The sequence below is a fragment of the Apiospora phragmitis genome (assembly GCF_038363925.1).
Source record: "Apiospora phragmitis strain CBS 135458 chromosome Unknown utg000014l:1.0-1827420.0:1.0-1829600.0, whole genome shotgun sequence".
In the NCBI taxonomy this organism is placed as follows: Eukaryota; Fungi; Ascomycota; class Sordariomycetes; order Amphisphaeriales; family Apiosporaceae; genus Apiospora; species Apiospora phragmitis.
Genome location: NW_027117414.1, coordinates 1741494 through 1757946, shown reverse-complemented (window position 1 = coordinate 1757946; position 16453 = coordinate 1741494). Strand labels below are relative to the sequence as shown.

The following is a 16453-nucleotide window of genomic DNA, read 5'->3' as shown; positions in this document are numbered from 1 at the left end:
GCCCAGTAGCCCTTGCCTCAGGGCCTGAAGAGATTAACCAGATTCGGGCGGTCCCCCTATTTCCGTTGCAAGCTTATACAGAGGTAACCGGCCAGTCCGTAGGAGCCACCTTACAATTGCCCTGGCAGAGCCCTTCTTTGTAGTAAGTATAGCGAGATCGCGGCGAGTTCGCAGTGGGTAAGGGGCGAGCTGTCTTGCTAACTGCTCTCGGCTCTCTTCGAAGTCTTCGCAGTATAGAATCAGGTGTTTAGCTGTCTCCCGGCCTTCACCACAGCTGCATAGCGGCGTAGGGATGTTTGGAACCCGATAGGTGAATAGGAACGACCTGAGTCCTATTCGTCCAGTGCGTACCTGTATCAGGACCGACGCTTCGTGCTTAAGCATATCGTCGTAGCGGCGGCACGCTCCCCAGTCTGGTGGCGACTCTGCAGCTAGTTCGCGGCGGCCTCGTAAAGAAGTAGTAGTGTGGAACCATTTTTGTTTCCATTTCTCTTTAAGCGCTTGTTCGACCGTTTGACCTTTGAGCTAATGTTTAGCTAACGCTAGTTGAACATCGCTTAGCCATACAGCCGCATAGGCTTCATTAGCCCCTGGGGGCCTCCGCCGTCTCCTCCTTGCGGTGCGTTCTCTGTTGATGATCTCGGCCGCCTTGATGCAGGCGCCACGGAGGAGCTGTACTTTGCCGGTGGCCTCCGTGCGAGCCTCGAAGCTGGCTGCCCTCGCGCTTAGGTAGAGATCGAGAGGGGGTACCGCCGCTTCCGCCTCTAGGTAGCATTGGGGGGTCGCCTTATATGCCCCTGTCACAGTCCGGAGGCAGGAGTTCTGCACCGCTGTGAAGCTGAGAGCTGGCCCCTTTCCTTTATCCCCTACTTGGTGCCAAGCCGAAGCACCGTACGCGAGTACGCTGCGGATTACCTTCGTGTAGAGTTCTTTTGCTCTTTGTACCGAGCATCCCCACGCTGACGCTGCCATTCTAGTGAGAGCTAGGGTCTGTGTAGCCATTTTCGCCTTAACTTTCGAAACGTGGTCCTTCCATTGCAGCTTCCGATGAAGCCATACGCCGAGGAATCTCGCAGAAGTTACCGGTGAAATAATAGCGTCACCGAGTCGTATTTGTAACGTACAGGCTTCTCGCGCCCTGAGTAAAATGGATAAGCTCGCTCTTTTTAGGTTCGAACTCCATCCCCCTCGTACGTGCCCAGCGGCTGCAGGTTTCCCAGGCTCTTTCTAGGTTGCGGCAGTTCGTAGCGTGGTCCGGTCCGACGGCAATAAGATTCGTGTCGTCTGCGAACCCGACGATGATAAGCTGCTCGTGAGCTGCGAGTTCTTCGTATAACGTAGCAATATAAAGTATGAAAAGGATCGGTGATAGCGGAGAGCCCTGCGGCACACCAGCGCGGAGTTGGATTCTGTCCGACGACTCGCCGTCGAAGTGAAGGCGAGCCGATCTATATTGATATATGACATGAGAAAGACCCGGTAGATAGATCCGACAACTACGGCTTTGAACCCCCGCCATCTCAGACCCTACCACGCGGGCCGGCTGCTCGCAGGTCTCATTGTCTCCCCTTCCTTTGTACCACTTAATCTCAGAGGACCAGTACCTCACTTTCTTGGTGGCTGAATCCGCCCACCAGTACCCTTTATTACGTTCGTGTATCCACCTGTCACCGGGAATATTGAATCTTTGGCCATTCTCTTCAGTCCTGAATGATACTCTCCCGTCCGAATGTTGGTAAGCTCCCACCATTTCAACATATTCCCACTTCTCTTGTCCTTCCACGGTGGCTGCACTAGATTCAGGCTGTGTTTGTCCTCCCTTATCCGTAACTTCTGGATTCAATAGCCCTTGAATGCTTTGAAGATCAGGTCGCGGTACATCTTCCATCGGCTCATCGTCGGAGGAGCCATGTCCAATTTGTCCCTGAATAACAGGAGGATCGCCAATGATTGCGTCGATAAAACTATTCCAGATTCTAGCACCATCAGGATGTCCAATATCCTGGTAACCAACGTCGGCATCAAAAGATGTTATTTGTCCATCTTTCCCAACTACCCAAGCACGGAAATAGACACCAATTGTAGACAATCCGTATAGGTGAGTAAGGTCATAGTTCTGGCGCTCCGTCCTCGTGCGGTTGAATGTCTGTTGTTCGACTTCCCAATTACCTTTCCCAGTAGTCTTGCTTTCCTTAATAAGCTGGGGTATGGGGAGCCCGTAGGCATGATTCCAACACCTATAGACATGGTCGATTCTTGCTCTATTATCTGGGCGGCCTGGGGGTACTTCAGAGAGCGTTCGACAATGCGGAAGAGCGTCTTGCAGTAAGATGGAGAATAGGTTGGATGAAGGATGCTCAACATTTATGTCCATAGCCTGGCTGTAGTACCAACGGAGCTCCCCATTAGGTGGTATGACCACTGGTTCTCGCTCCATGGCGGCGTGCCTAGGCAAGTTGTCGGCTTGTCTGGTTGACAATCATCGAAACCTACGACAAGTTGAGAGACTGTTGTCCCTGTTTATATATGTTCGATTTTCAATATGAATGTCTACCTTGAAAAGTTCACCCACATAATAGCAGGTAAGCGGCCTTACGTGTGATATACAGTAGCGCAAGCACCCTCGACAGCGCTGGATCTTAGTGTGCACCCCATATATGCAGCTCAAAACGAGTAACTGTACTTATTACGTGAGGGTGTTCACACCATATTGAATGCATTAGTCTCTGGATATCAAGTTATTTAACCGGGCTCGCATAGTTCAATATTCGTGATCAGTTCAGGGGTTAAAGAAAACATTGTTGTATGATTGGGTGTCGAACACGATATGTACTTGCACCTGCAGACTTTGAGTATTTCTGAGTAGATAAGGGAAGTGAACGAACACGGTACTAACGAGTGTGATATACCAAATGCCTAAACGACCGATATTGCCCGCTGGTCAGGCTGATCAAGGTGAAGGAAGCAATATATCTATCCATCCATAGGGTACAAAATATTAAAATATTACGGCAACTGCAAAGTACGGATGCCTTTCAATCCTCCTGTCTTGGCAAGGACACACTTGCTGAGTGAAGTGTACACACCATATTGAATGCATGCTCGGAATTACAGGTTATTCAACCGTGGCTTAAGTCAGTTGACCCCGATGCTTGCAGGTGATTCTAAAGAAGTCAGATTGAATATTGGTGCTCGGTTCAGGCGTGGAAGGAAACAGTCATTGGATGTGGAACACGCAACACTCACGCCTGCAGACTTGAGCATCTCCAAACGTAGAAGGAAATGGTCCCAGCGTGTGCGGTAAACCGAGAAATCCTTTGCGTGTGGCCCGCCGGCTATGTAAGGAATGAAAATATTGTGTGCAGAGCAGATAGGGAAAGTTCGACTTTGGTAGGCGACAAGTGGCATTGCAACCACATTAATTTGTATGAGTACGACAGTGCTGCAATATCGCAGACTCCCCGGAGCGTTCTCGTCACTCATGCTGTGACTTAAGTCTCTCGATCCCTTCGACTTGACGGTCCGACTCCTTTCTCTGACGTAAAGGTGTACACACCACTTGGCCATTGAATCTAAGTTCTCAAAGTGAAGTCGTCCGGTTAGAACTGATACCGGTGTGCTCGCCGGTATGGCTACCCTCGGATGAACTGATCCTGTCAGGACACCCGCATGATGTTGTTTCTGAAGGTGTATTCACCATATTGGATGCAATCCGCTCTGACTATGAAGTCCTTCGGCCGCGGCTTGCGTAAGTTGATCCGAATACTTGCAGGTGGCTCAATGTTGTTGCTCGGTTCAGGGGTTGAAGGAAACATTGTTGTGTGATTCGGTGTCGAACGCAACACTTAAACCTGAAGACCTTGAGCATCTCGAACGAACCAGAAAAGAGAAAGATGCATGAATACGGTTCCGACGTTTGCGACGAGACACTATCCCTGAACCGCCGATGCTGCCCATTGGTCAGGCTGATTAAGGCGAAGGAAGACGTGTCTAGCCATCCATGGGGGGTGAATGTGTGCAGTGGGCCGGAATTCAAGCCTTTCTATTCCCGAAATAGTAACTCACTGGCCTTAACAGACCGACAGGGCGTGGCTGATCCCATAGTACATGTTGCGACTAGATAACATGGCTTTTTCCTCTCGGTATTCCTGTTGTGTTGTGTAACGCTATATGTAGTCTTGCGCAGCTTGGTACGAGAGGGATAAACTGAGGCGCTTTGTAGGAGCCAAGTCGGTATCCTTGGGCGAAGACGCGATGGGACAGATAGTAGGTGGCAGGTATATCATGCTAACTCGCGGTCTCACGTGCTCTTGAGCTTTTCCCAAATTAATACATTGACCAGAAGATCGACGACTCGTGTGCTTTCGTTTTGCTATCTCTTAATCAACACCCCTGCCTGAAAGACTGTCCAGATATGAAGGGTTTTGTACAGCTGGTCATGTAGGTGGTCCATACTACCCCTTGTCTTGAGGGGTTGAACAATAGGGTGGGCTTGCCAACATTGCAACCTGTTGGTCGAGACTTTGGAAAGAAAGTGGGGCTACGATAGTGGAGAATGAGGGTCGGAGCTGTGTTTAGTGGACTTCGGCTTCTGGCACTTCTTACCACCCAACTGCCTTCTGACGCTAGACTACGAGGTGGGAAAACCACAGCCAAGGTTAGGCAATACTACATGTTTAATACATCGCTAGCAAAATGCAACAAGGCAAAGATGGGTTACTAAATTTCATATACATATATATAATGCGCGCGCAAAGTACTACGGACTTCGCATCTTTCGCCATCCTTATCATAGGTTCGCGAGGAAGTCCCCAATTGAAAAACCCCGCGCAGAAGCAGCAATCAAGCCATGGGAGGGGGGCGTCTGGTGAATCTGCTCTTGCCGCCATGCATATTTAGTACTAGTACGGTGGGTTAACGGAAACAAACGGTTCTTGTCCGGCGGCAATCATTGTTCTAACTCTTTTCACAAAGCGGGGCATCCTTCCTTGCTTGCTTCCTTCCTTCCTTGCTTGCTTGCTTGCTTGCTTGCTTGCTTGCTTGCTTGCTTGCTTGCTTGCTTGCTGGATTGCTTGAGCTTTCAACCCCACCACTGTATTCCCCTCAATCCATCAACTCTACACAAATTTCGGTCCTCAACAACGTTAGGCTTAGGCATCCATACCAGTCAGGCGCGAACAGAAGTCTCATATAGTGGTACTCATGTCGAAGATTTGAGAAGCTAAAAGGATGTCCGACTAACAGCAACATCGATTTCAGGCCGGCAACACGAATTTTCATCGATTGAATTGAGACAACCACACAGCCAAGGCTTTGGATTCGCGATCGCAGAGAATGAACAAAATCGTCGCCGAGGACGACACGTCAGACCGACAACTACTTGAGAAATGCCAGAAAACGGTACAGACCCACGCACAGAATGAAATATCATAAACTAAAACAAGCGCAAGGATTGCCATATTGAATGGAATAGTTACGACGATCGTGACTATGTGCTTCCGTCGAGCACTGTTGTTGCAATCGTCATCGACAGACGTAAACCATCCGGCCATCTCCGGATATACGATGCCAACGATAAAGAGATAGACATGGTTGGGTCAGAATCGAAGGGTTTCATCATCATGTTGTGGAAGGAAGGCTGTCGCTTCATGTGCTTGGGAGATAATCATCGGGTTGGGGCGGTCCGCAAACCTGACACTACATGATTTTATCTCGCTTGGCTAGAAATGTCCTGGCCAATTCCTTGGGACACGGTACCATGATAAACGGCTGTGTTCCCTGATAGTCGGGCATGGTTAAAAGGAATTCGAACTTCTCGCTCAAGACCACCGTACGAATGACATCTATCGGCTTCAATGAGTACACCTGACCTTGGAATGGACCTGGGTTTGGTTAGCGCAGACTACTTATGCTGGAGCGGGGTATTACCATCTGCAATTTGTCTTTCCTGAACAACTCCATCATCGTCGCTATCGTCATCGGTAGGGGCGGCCGTATCTAAGTTGGAGATGTGAATACCAATGGGCATCGGTCCCATATAAGAAAACATACCTTGTCCCTCTTCATTACTCTGATGCTCGTAGTTTCTAGTAATCCCATTGATTGCTGGTCGCTTGCTAGGTTTGCCTTGCTCCACGTCGCTATTCTTTCGTTTGCCAACCGCCCTTGGTATGTCTGGAATAGGAATGAGTTTTGTCCTCCGCACAAAGGTGTTTCAAATCCTTACATGCTTCAAGTTTTTCCTTTGCAAGACTGCAGAAGTCCTCGGGAAGTTGATTGTTCCTATACCATTTCTGCAATTCGTCTTTGAAAAGTGCTGCACTGATGCTCGCCAGGCGGGTCACTGATAAAGTGACGATGCACAGAGAGAAAACCTCGACATTGAATTCATTAAGAATCATCCGAACGAGGCTGCATGCTGCCCTGCGCCTGCTCTTGACGGAACCCGAGTATTCCAGGAAGCCGTTCTTTCCCTCCTCAAGAAGTGCAATGATTTTATCAAATGAAGCTTGTTGAGAGGCGGTGAGCGCACCCCCGAGTTTTTTTAGTTCCTCAGCTATGTCATTGATGGATTTAGACACCAAAGAGGAACAAGGAATAGCTGCCATGTGTCCAATAAAGAGAGAATAGTTGGGAGGCGAACGGTGTATGATGGGAGATGAAAAGGGGTAGGAAATGGAGGAAGGTAAATAGCAAGCAAGCAAGCAAGCAAGCAAGGAAGCAAGGAAGCAAGGAAGCAAGGAAGCAAGGAAGGGAGGAAGGAAGCAAGGAGGGAGGGCGGGAGGAAGGGAAATCCAATTATCCCGGTGTAGTATGAGCGCCGATTGCACAAATAAAAGCGGAGTGACATTTTCAACCAATAATACAGTGTGTGCACCACTTGGGAAGCTAACACGCAGCCAGTGCTGTGGCCGACCCGTATGCGAACACTTAGACCCATGCCGCCGAGTACCGATCTGGTCGCCGCATGGGTTGCGGTAGTCTAATGTATTTCCGTACTTGGTGTGTACTCTAAGCCTAATCCACGGCTACAGCGAACCCCCAAACCGACAGCCCCTGAACTCAATCAGTGGTTGAGACAGTGCTGTCCAGCCGAGTATCCTCTCTGACCAGCGTTCACGCCCGTCCGACCTGACCACTGATCGTAGCGCTGCCACTCCACATATACGCAAGGCATCGTGTTATCGTTAGCCTGTGTCGACAAGGATCATTGATCCAGACGCATCATTAAATCGACGCTGATTGGCTGGAATGAAGTAATAAATAAGGCTTGAAGATTATATAGAGTATTTGGGACTAATGACTAGGTCGGTCGACCTTGAAAACAACCTTTTTGATATAGGTGGTACAGAATAGGCCGGACAAGCTCCCTGGATAGGTTCCCGGTCAAGGCATCTCCGGCTAGGGGGACGGCATGCAACAACCGTCAGTGGCTGACCATGTTTACCGAAGCCATCCGCCCAACCGAATTCTTTGAGCCGCGTTCAAGCCGTCCAGCATGACCCCTGTTCGTAGCGTTGCCCCTTCACGCGTCTGCAAGCCATCGTAGCATCGTTAGCCTACGTCGACAGTGATTCCTGATCCAAAACACCGTCAGATTGTCGCTGCGTGCTGAACCTAGTCTAAGACACAAGTATCGTGGATCATGTAGAGTGTTGTGTGCCAATGTTGAGCCCGGCCGAACTTGGAGCCAACCGCAAGATATGGGTATGTATCCGCAAGTCACTCAAGTATTGCATATCCGACCCATCCTGCAGGAGGTTGTTTCCAGAACAGACCGGACAAGGTGCTCTGGCAAGATCCTAGGTCAAGATGTCTCTGGCTAGGCTGTAATGTGAATACCCACCTTACCATGCCGTTCTCTCCTCGAGAAAGCAAAAAGGCACCGGGGTTCTGGCGGCCCTTGGCTTGCATAATCACCCATCGGGAATCCAAACTTGTCAATTCATCTGGGGAACTCGTCGGGGCCCCTGACCATGACGGGGCCCCTTTATGTGGCCTCTGCTCGAGGCATCCGTTTTGATCATAGGGTCACTTGCTCCGAGCCATACCACGACCCCGTCCTTTTTGGCCATCGTGTTTGTTCGAGGATGTTCCAGCCACGATTTCGGACGCATAAACTACGCTTCCCAGGGATCCTCGGATGCACTTAGATCTTAATCTTTGCAGAGTGCTGCTTGGGGATCTGCTCGTTCTGGTTCCAGTTTCTGTCGGAGTGGCCTGTAAACTGGCCTCCACCGTGTCGTTTGTTCCCACCTCGCTTGCTGCATCCCAGTGATATACAGTCAAGATGTATTGACTTCACGTATATGCAAGCCATCGTGTCATCATCAGCCGTCATTGATAGTAACCTTGATCCAGGGCATCATGAGATCGACATTGCCTGCATGCAAACGAAGCACACAAGTACCTTGGTCGTGTAGGGTGTTGAAAGCCGATAGCCCGCTCGGTCGTCCTCTAAAGCAACTGCAGGAACATGCGTATGCATACGCAGGCCACTGCTTGTCCCAATGCATCGTAGGAATCCTCCGTTAGGTAAATCTCCTGCTTGATCTGGGCAGCCCCGAAGTTCAGATAGGCTCGCTCAAACGGTCTCCAGTGAAGACAACGCGGCGAGAACGCCATGATAGGGTGTGGATTCCCATTGCAACCTAGCAGGAGAAAATAAACATGACACTCGAAATGCCGGCAACTCTCGGCTCGCATGAGCATCCAATTGTAATCCATGCCTATCCCGTCTTCTAGATACCCGTGGATTCCCCTAACCATGACGGAGCCATTGATGTGACTTATGCTCGAGGCATCCGCTGGGGTCGTAAGGTTACTTGCTTCAAGCCGTCCCCTCGCAAATCCATGTACTTGTAGCTATTGCGATGGTCAATGGATGCTGCAGCCATGGTCGTGATGGCGGATGCGTCTACGTTGCTCCCCGAGAGCCTTACAGATATTTCATATAACCAAACATGAGTATCTGCTATATTATCTACGCTAATTTGCAACCAGCTTCATTATAACAAAATGGACCCAGAAGTAGTCGGTAAGCCAATATTAACGGTGGCCGACTCATCTGCGGCCATCATTAATGCATGCCAGAGGACGACCTTGAAAGCCATCGTATCAGAGGAATGTACTATGTTACATGTTCATCCTTATCCCCAGGTGGCCATCCTAACGATGTGCAGCTCTTTGCAGCTGGATAGAAACGCGGATTATACTGAAGGTTGTATCCTGGGTAGCTGTAGACATGCTGATGTGGTGATTTATACGAGCTCTTACACCCACTACAGCTACCCAGAGATATCAATCGTAGGAAGTATATCTAGCTTCTGTCTACCCGCATCACACCGCTATCGAGATAGTCTTCAGAGATCCTTTCGTTTCTTTACTATATTGCCAAGTCCATCAACATATTTACATTATCGCAAGCCAGTTGAAAGAGTTGCGAAGCATATTGCGAGCTAGTTAGTACACCAACGCATAGCAGAACATATTTTCTTAACTGACACAGAAAGAAACTGCAACATTATACCAAGATAACACGCAGAACCTGTTTTTGAAACCACTCTGAATCAATTTACAGATTCGGCACAATGCTCTCAGTCTATCCGATACAGCTATATACCAGCAACGAAGGTGAAGGGGACCTGGATGGGGATGGATCAGGGGGTGATGGAGGTGGGATTATACGGAAGCCTTGACTGTTTGAGTGGAGCATCAGGGTTGCAGAAGAATGTATGGGCGATGTTTTACGTCTCGCATCTCTGCTGTTGCGCATTATGTTAACTGTCCAAGACTTATATTCAGATGCTGTTTGGTGTTAGGGTCCATGCTGAGTGTCAGACTAGTCTATTATTGTCTATAAACAAGGAGAATTCTCTCCTTAGAGAAGACTTCTTTCTTAGCTCTCTGGCAACGTTGATGTATTTATATATACTCGCTATTCCGTAAAACCAGAACGGAGTTACGGGAGAGAGGTAATATGTGCTTGTAGAAACGAAGGGGTTCTGGTCCTGAGTCATATAGATATGGGTTCAGTTCACCCTATCTCATATGGCATGGTTTCTGACATCAAGAGGCCGCTACGCAGGATTAGCAGCAAGGAATATGGTATAAATATGATAATTTTATCATATAAAGCCGGTACAAGTGGATTTTGGTGCCATATCTAAGCAGGCCTTGCCCTCACCATTGATTTTAACTGCTGTGGTATGTATAATCAGTGGGAATGCAGTGCCGACATATACAGTGTGTGGCACAGCTATCACCAATCTCGCTGACAGCATCCTCTTCCTTGGGCACCGCCCCAAACCTTCTATCCCGATCCTCGTTACTAGCCAGCCAAGGCCATGTGTCCTTCTCAAAAAACCGCACAACATATACCAAAAGTGGACGATCCACTGTCCTGAAAGTAACAGCCCCTTCAATTATTGCCAAGGTGGACAGCTCCACACATCTAGCCGGTCCTCTCTCGTCGCCCCAGTCAAACTGAATCTGCAGTGCCGGGGTAGATTTGCATGTTTTGACTGGAATGATAATGCTTTTGTAGGTCTTCAGTTGAGCGCACAGTCCGCCCCGTGGAATGTAAACAAGCATCGATCTCCATTTCAGCTGTCCTTGGACCGAGTTAAGAAGTTTGGGTGCCTGTAATTGCTATTATGAGCTGGAGTTTATGCAAAGGAAAGAGAGCACGTACCATCTCTCGTACGGCTAATGTGCGTATCAGTCGAAGCCTTTTAGGGACAAAGAGAATTTGATATGCCGTAGGCGGCAGGCCTTCTCCATGGAGAAATAACTGCCTTTTACGACGAATTTGGGGGTTTGATAGATAAGCACCGGAGATTAGTGCCTGAAGTGTAGTAGAGACGTCGGGAAATTCAGGTTGGGACCAGTTTATAAGATCATCCACTTCATAAGTCACCTCATCCTCATCATCCTGATCGGATCGGATGGGGCCAGCGGGATTTTGTGCTTCTGGGTAGTGAAGAGATGCTGAAGTGGCTGCATTGGAAATAATGGCTGAATCAATAGCCAATATTTGAGTGTTGGACGCAAGTGAATGAGAACACGTTGTGAAGCCGTCATTCCCTTGTATTTGTTGGCTCGCAGCAATGTCAGCGAAAGCATGTAATGAAGTGTAGGGTGAGTGCAGTGTTGGAGGTATCAAGTCTGCCGAGTTGATCGGATCGGCTCTACTGTCTGCCAGGACGGAGTACGAGTCTAAGGACTCCGCATTTGACAGTGGCCCTCCTTCCGATTCGGATCGTGGAGTGGTCGGACTCCTGGACTCCGACTCTGCAGGCCCAGCGTCTGGCGATACACGTCCGTCGGAATCACGACCTAGAGCATCCGGATTCTCAGGGAATGTAACGGACACACGGATCCGAATGGGATAGAATATGTTGATCCGGACACCAGCCAGCTTCTCTCGCTATCAGAGGGCGGTGTGAATGTAGCAAGATTGGAGAGACCTAATTCCTGACAGAGTGCGCTGTACCTGTTGGCGTATTAAAATTTGTATAGGTGGAATAGGGGGAACAACCCACGATTCGCCCCACATCTCGCTGATGGCAAGGGCGGGATGACAGATCAATTCGTCGCTGGTGGGTTTAAGAGCTCATTCGCGGAGAGGATTGTGGCAAGTCGCTTGCTGAATGCCGAGCGTCGCTCCAGGCCTTTATCATTCATTTCCGCCAGCATATGATTCATCTCTGTATTAGGTAAGCCGACTGTATGAGCTGGTAGCTGAGACACATACTAGCGAAACCAGCATAGAGCTTGGTGCCGCATGGGCACTCCTTGCAGAGCTCATTGACTGCCATGTTGATGGTGTGCGACCCATCTGCCAGTCGATCTTGCTTGTCATCACGAAGAAGCTTCCGTCTCTTGCGGAGAATATACCACATGCATGAAGCAATGAAGCAAAACCTCCATTTCAAAGCCTTGTTTTTGACCACCCCTTTGAGATCCTTTTGAAGTTGCTTTTCTAGGGACCAAATTTCATTCGCCATTTTCATATACAAATCGAGCCGGGCTTCGCCCTCAGTCTCTGTATCTGGTTTTTGCGGCAGGTATCCGGCATCCTGGATGCTCGCTAAAGTCTGGGGCGTCTGCTGCTTCGTTGCTTTAATAAGCTTCTCGGCGAGGTTATCGGCAATTTCCTTATCTGAACGCCGTTTTCTCTTTCTTGGTTGTTCCTCATTAGCCTCATTGTGATTCGGTGCTGGCCTCTTGCGTGCCGTTTTGCTGGTGGTCTGAGCCTTGGCAGCCCCGGTTGATGGTTGTGGCACAGTGTTTTGATCGTTTGAAACAGCCGCATCCGATGTTGAATTTCTCGAATTATGAGATAATGGAACCGAAGTTTCGGTGACGACCGTTGTGCTTCTGTTATCGGCAGATTTTTCGAATTCGCATTCGGAGTGTAACGCTTCTCGAAGTATTTCGCAAGTCGGACATGCAGAGGAGGTTCCTTGTGCTGGGATGGTAATATTTTGCCTAGAATGAACTAATTAGCTGGGTTTCTCGAACCAGAATCCCATCATACATGTCGTTCTCAAAGCTCCATTGTATTGGTCGGATGAACACATCATAGACTGCTTGATATCGAGACGTGAATAGACCCAACGGTGCGTGGGTGCAACAGTGGGTATGTCGAAGTATGGGCAAGTAGAACGGATTTGGCCCATCATTGCGTTTGACAGGACTGATGCAGACCTGCGCAACTCCGTGATGGCCATTTTCGGAGGTAGAAATATAGAATAGGGTTGTTTCGCAGCTCGAGACTGGGTGCAGTCTTTGTTGTCCGTTTTGGGAGAGCTCAGTCGCCTTCCGTACTTGTTCGTCGTTGAACTCATATATCTTAACTGGTATTGGCAGCTCCAGAGCCTGGTGCATGTTTGCGTAAGTGTTGACACAGCCTTGTAGCCTCGTCATGCTTGGATGTTTCGCGGTTGGATTCAATCGGTCGATGGCAGGCTTAGTGGTAGCACGTTCCGAGCATTAATCCGCCCCGTCGAGCCCCACTCGAGAGCTTTCAAACTGAAATCGGAAACTTGCCCAGGTGTCCGGCTGACTTTCCTCCTTTATCCACGTGTTTTTAGATATTTTCCCCTCAACACCTTTCTCGAAGCCACAGGTCTTTTGCCGAATACTGTCTCTTTTATTTTCAATAATTGTGTATATCAATTCTTTTTCGATCAACGAGCTATTTAATGGTTTCTGCTAGAGGTATCACCTTTCATTGTATTTAAAGCAATGTGCTCCTCACTGTTACTAACCCCGCTTTTATGGCCGAACAACTCGTTATTCGGCCATAAAAGCGGGTCTAGCTAGGTATTTACGACCTCGAGTTTGTCCGTGTTGATCCGTTGCTAGTCGACGTTGAAGCATGGTCTGTGTGTGATGTAATTGCTCACCTGGAAAAGAATGGTAGAGTAGTATAGAATGATCTTACTAGTAACTGAAATACTCTTTCGAGTAATGAAAGAATTATACGCCATCCGCAAGTTGGTGCACCGTAAAGAGGTGTCTTCCGCTAACTACATCGCGATATCATCAGGATATGTCCCCGCCAGGTCCTGTTTCGATACCTTTATTGAACGTCCTGATTAGAGGTTTTTCCTCGTTTACATTCGCGCGCATAGCTGGAGTCCCATAGTAACGCCCACCGATAAGGTGATCCATTCATGTTGCGGATTTCACTTGTAGTTACGACACATCTTCAAGGTATGCAATAGATTATATTCCTTCGATCAAAAAGCCTGCGTAGAACATGACATAGACTTTACGATACATGAGAGCTTTGAGGTGACGGTCAATTGGACCGGCTGGTGCCTTCCGTCCTGGGGGGCACTGAACCAGATAAATTGCCAGCGCATCCACCCACATCATCTGGCTTGGTATTCAACTTCTTCCTCTTACCAAAAGCTCTACCAAAAGCTCTACCAACCGAGAACATGGGAATTATTTCGAGTCTCCGCGACGCCGTTCGTTCGTTCATATCATGGCTCTCTCAGCTACGACTGCCTCCTCCGGTCAATTTCGCTGGTACGTGGCTTTCCTAATCAGTCAACCATTTCTAACCCCACTAGTTGTGGACATCGAGTATTTACGGGAATATTGGGGGAATGTGCAAAGTGAGCGGAAGAGCTTGGAGAACAGTGGTGACAGAACAGTATAATACGTGTGTGCGATGGTCATGTGGGACCCCTGCACTTGGACATGAGGCGGATGGGCGGCCTCGGGAAAATAGTCACGATGAGAATGGTGGCAGACCATGAAGGCGAGGATGGTTATCTAAGACCCCTGTCCTCAGACATACAATTTGAACTCGACCAGGACGATATTGGCAAGCCTTCTTCATCTATGATATGTAGGTACTTGGGTGTAGCTTGCAGGAGACGCAAGGAGGCGTAAACGAACCATGCTGCCGTCCCCATTGTCGTCTCTACCTTCGTCCCATTCGGCTAAGTGATATCTTTAGGGGTGATATCCACATTTCCTTGACACCCCTTCGAACGTCTGTCCCGGATGGCCCGCGGTGGCCTCGAAAGCCACTATTGTCGATGTGCAGGACAGACCTCCACTCTCTCTCATAACAAGGAATTGTCCTCGTATCATGCGCTAGGGTTAGTTAGAGCTCAGATACCTGATCAATGGCACCCACGGTGGGTTTCCCGAGCAATCTTGTTCGGTCTCAGCAGGCCAGTCAGTCGATCTCATCTCCGAGGGATGGGTCGGAAGATTGGGCGCCAGATCACGATTGCTTTCCAATACGCGTGTAACCTCGATATAAGCCCCGGGTCTTCCTGCATAGCTATGTGTTCTGCAGACTCATGGCACCTAACCAGCTATGGATTCGCATTCTGTTGACCCCATGTTCTTCTGGGAGGCGTACCACACCTCCCGTGTTTCCTCAGCCGTTCTTCTTTTCGTAAGTGATCCAACCGTTCTCTTCACACCAACTAACTATTGCAGATCTGTACCCCCTCTTTCGCTATCCTGCTCCGTTTTCGGAGGCGTCGCATCCCGTATGGCGCCCCTGAATTCTATCTCCAAAAGGGATGGATCATCTGCAGCTCGGCGAAGTGCTTGCCTAGGAGCCAACCTGTTTTATCTAAAAAGATTGGTCTCCCCCTCTACCGGAACGACGGCAGATATAACAACCCCCCTGATATCTCTTTGGTTCTGTTGGGGGATTCAGGTGTTGGAAAGTCGACACTCGTGGCGCGGTGTGAGAACCGCAAACCGGAGAGGACGTACGACCCAACGATTGAGGACACGTATCACTTTACGCTGAAGGGAGGTGTCACTCTCGAGATTAAGGACACAGCTGGCGTTGATTCATATCCTTCGTTACGAGACAAGGCCATTCAGGAGGGAAATTATTTTGTATTGGTATTTGATGTGAGGAACAAAGGCAGCTTTGACTACCTCAAACCAATAGCGGCAAACATCAGAAGCCAGCACGGGATCAAGCCGCCCATTTTGTTCGTGGGCAACCGGGCCAACGGGGACGGCGATAGGGAAGTCACGAATATGGTTGCAAAGACACTGGCGCATAGATCTCACGGCTTCTACATGGAAGTGTCTGACGACCAAGAAGACGTGGGTGCTGTTTTCTCTGCAACCCTCCTCCAACTACAACGAACTAGACCAGAGCAGGATTGAGACGCGGACCTCTTCAGAATGTATATTTTTGGGATCACGTTGCTCTCGTTCTTGTAGTTGCTACTCTACATCAGTTCGTAATTGCTATAGTTAATATTTTTCTCTTCTGTTATTGAGCTCTTCTGTTATTGAGCCCATTCATACAAATATCAGGAACCCGTCGTAAACCCTGCTTGTTCAGCCGAGACCCTATCGACCCACCGATTCCCCGGTCGTGTCTGCCCTACACGGTCCCAGCTCAGATCTGGCAGGTACCTGTTCTCGCCAGGCCCGAGTGGGTCGACGCACACCCCACGCCGTCTCCCGAGTGGGTGGAGTAAAGCGATAGTGTCGATTCTCAACCTCCCTTGGCGAGCGAGCCCATAGGACGACCGCGGTGTCCGATCGCTCCTAGGAGGGCTGGGCCGCGCCCCTTGGTTTCGTCCTTCTGGATGAGTGCCCAATGGGCTAGTCACCTACTGCCGTAGCTACTTATACAGGCCATCGCCCTTCAGGCAACCACAGCCTTAACCCCATGCAGCGCTGTTTGGTTGCCTGACTCCCATAATTCGCGTGTCAGATCGAGCTCGTCCGTACTTACCTATCATGTGTGACCACACTTAGGTACGACAGAAGCTTGCTGGGTGATCGGATCGGAGGCTGACCGTTGCCAGGTCGAGTACTATTGTGGCCATTTTCGCTTCCGTGTGCAGTGCTGGTGCTCTTGCTACGAGCATACGCACCGCGTGTGCCCACCCAACATTACCAACTGGGAGCTGATGTGAGTGGCTGATTGGTGCTTCTACGA

At 49.3% G+C, this 16453-nt stretch overlaps 3 protein-coding genes across 3 annotated transcripts; 1 reads left to right on the top strand and 2 right to left on the bottom strand.

Moving 5' to 3' along the window:
• Positions 1–5697: 5697 nt before the first annotated feature.
• Positions 5698–6608, bottom strand: PG994_015171 (uncharacterized protein; the record flags this gene model as incomplete). The annotated part of the gene is made up of 4 exons (XM_066866580.1): positions 5698–5882; positions 5929–5997; positions 6052–6174; positions 6227–6608. 4 exons carry the CDS (start codon positions 6606–6608, stop codon positions 5698–5700), a joined length of 759 nt encoding a protein of 252 aa, XP_066708256.1.
• Positions 6609–10194: 3586 nt separating this feature from the next.
• On the bottom strand, positions 10195–12891 carry PG994_015170 (uncharacterized protein; the record flags this gene model as incomplete). The annotated part of the gene is made up of 5 exons (XM_066866579.1): positions 10195–10641; positions 10694–11428; positions 11481–11494; positions 11756–12492; positions 12542–12891. 5 exons carry the CDS (start codon positions 12889–12891, stop codon positions 10195–10197), a joined length of 2283 nt encoding a protein of 760 aa, XP_066708255.1.
• Positions 12892–14848: 1957 nt separating this feature from the next.
• Positions 14849–15666, top strand: PG994_015169 (GTP-binding protein RAB5; the record flags this gene model as incomplete). The annotated part of the gene is made up of 2 exons (XM_066866578.1): positions 14849–14929; positions 14974–15666. 2 exons carry the CDS (start codon positions 14849–14851, stop codon positions 15664–15666), a joined length of 774 nt encoding a protein of 257 aa, XP_066708254.1.
• Between the last annotated feature and the right edge of the window lie 787 nt (positions 15667–16453).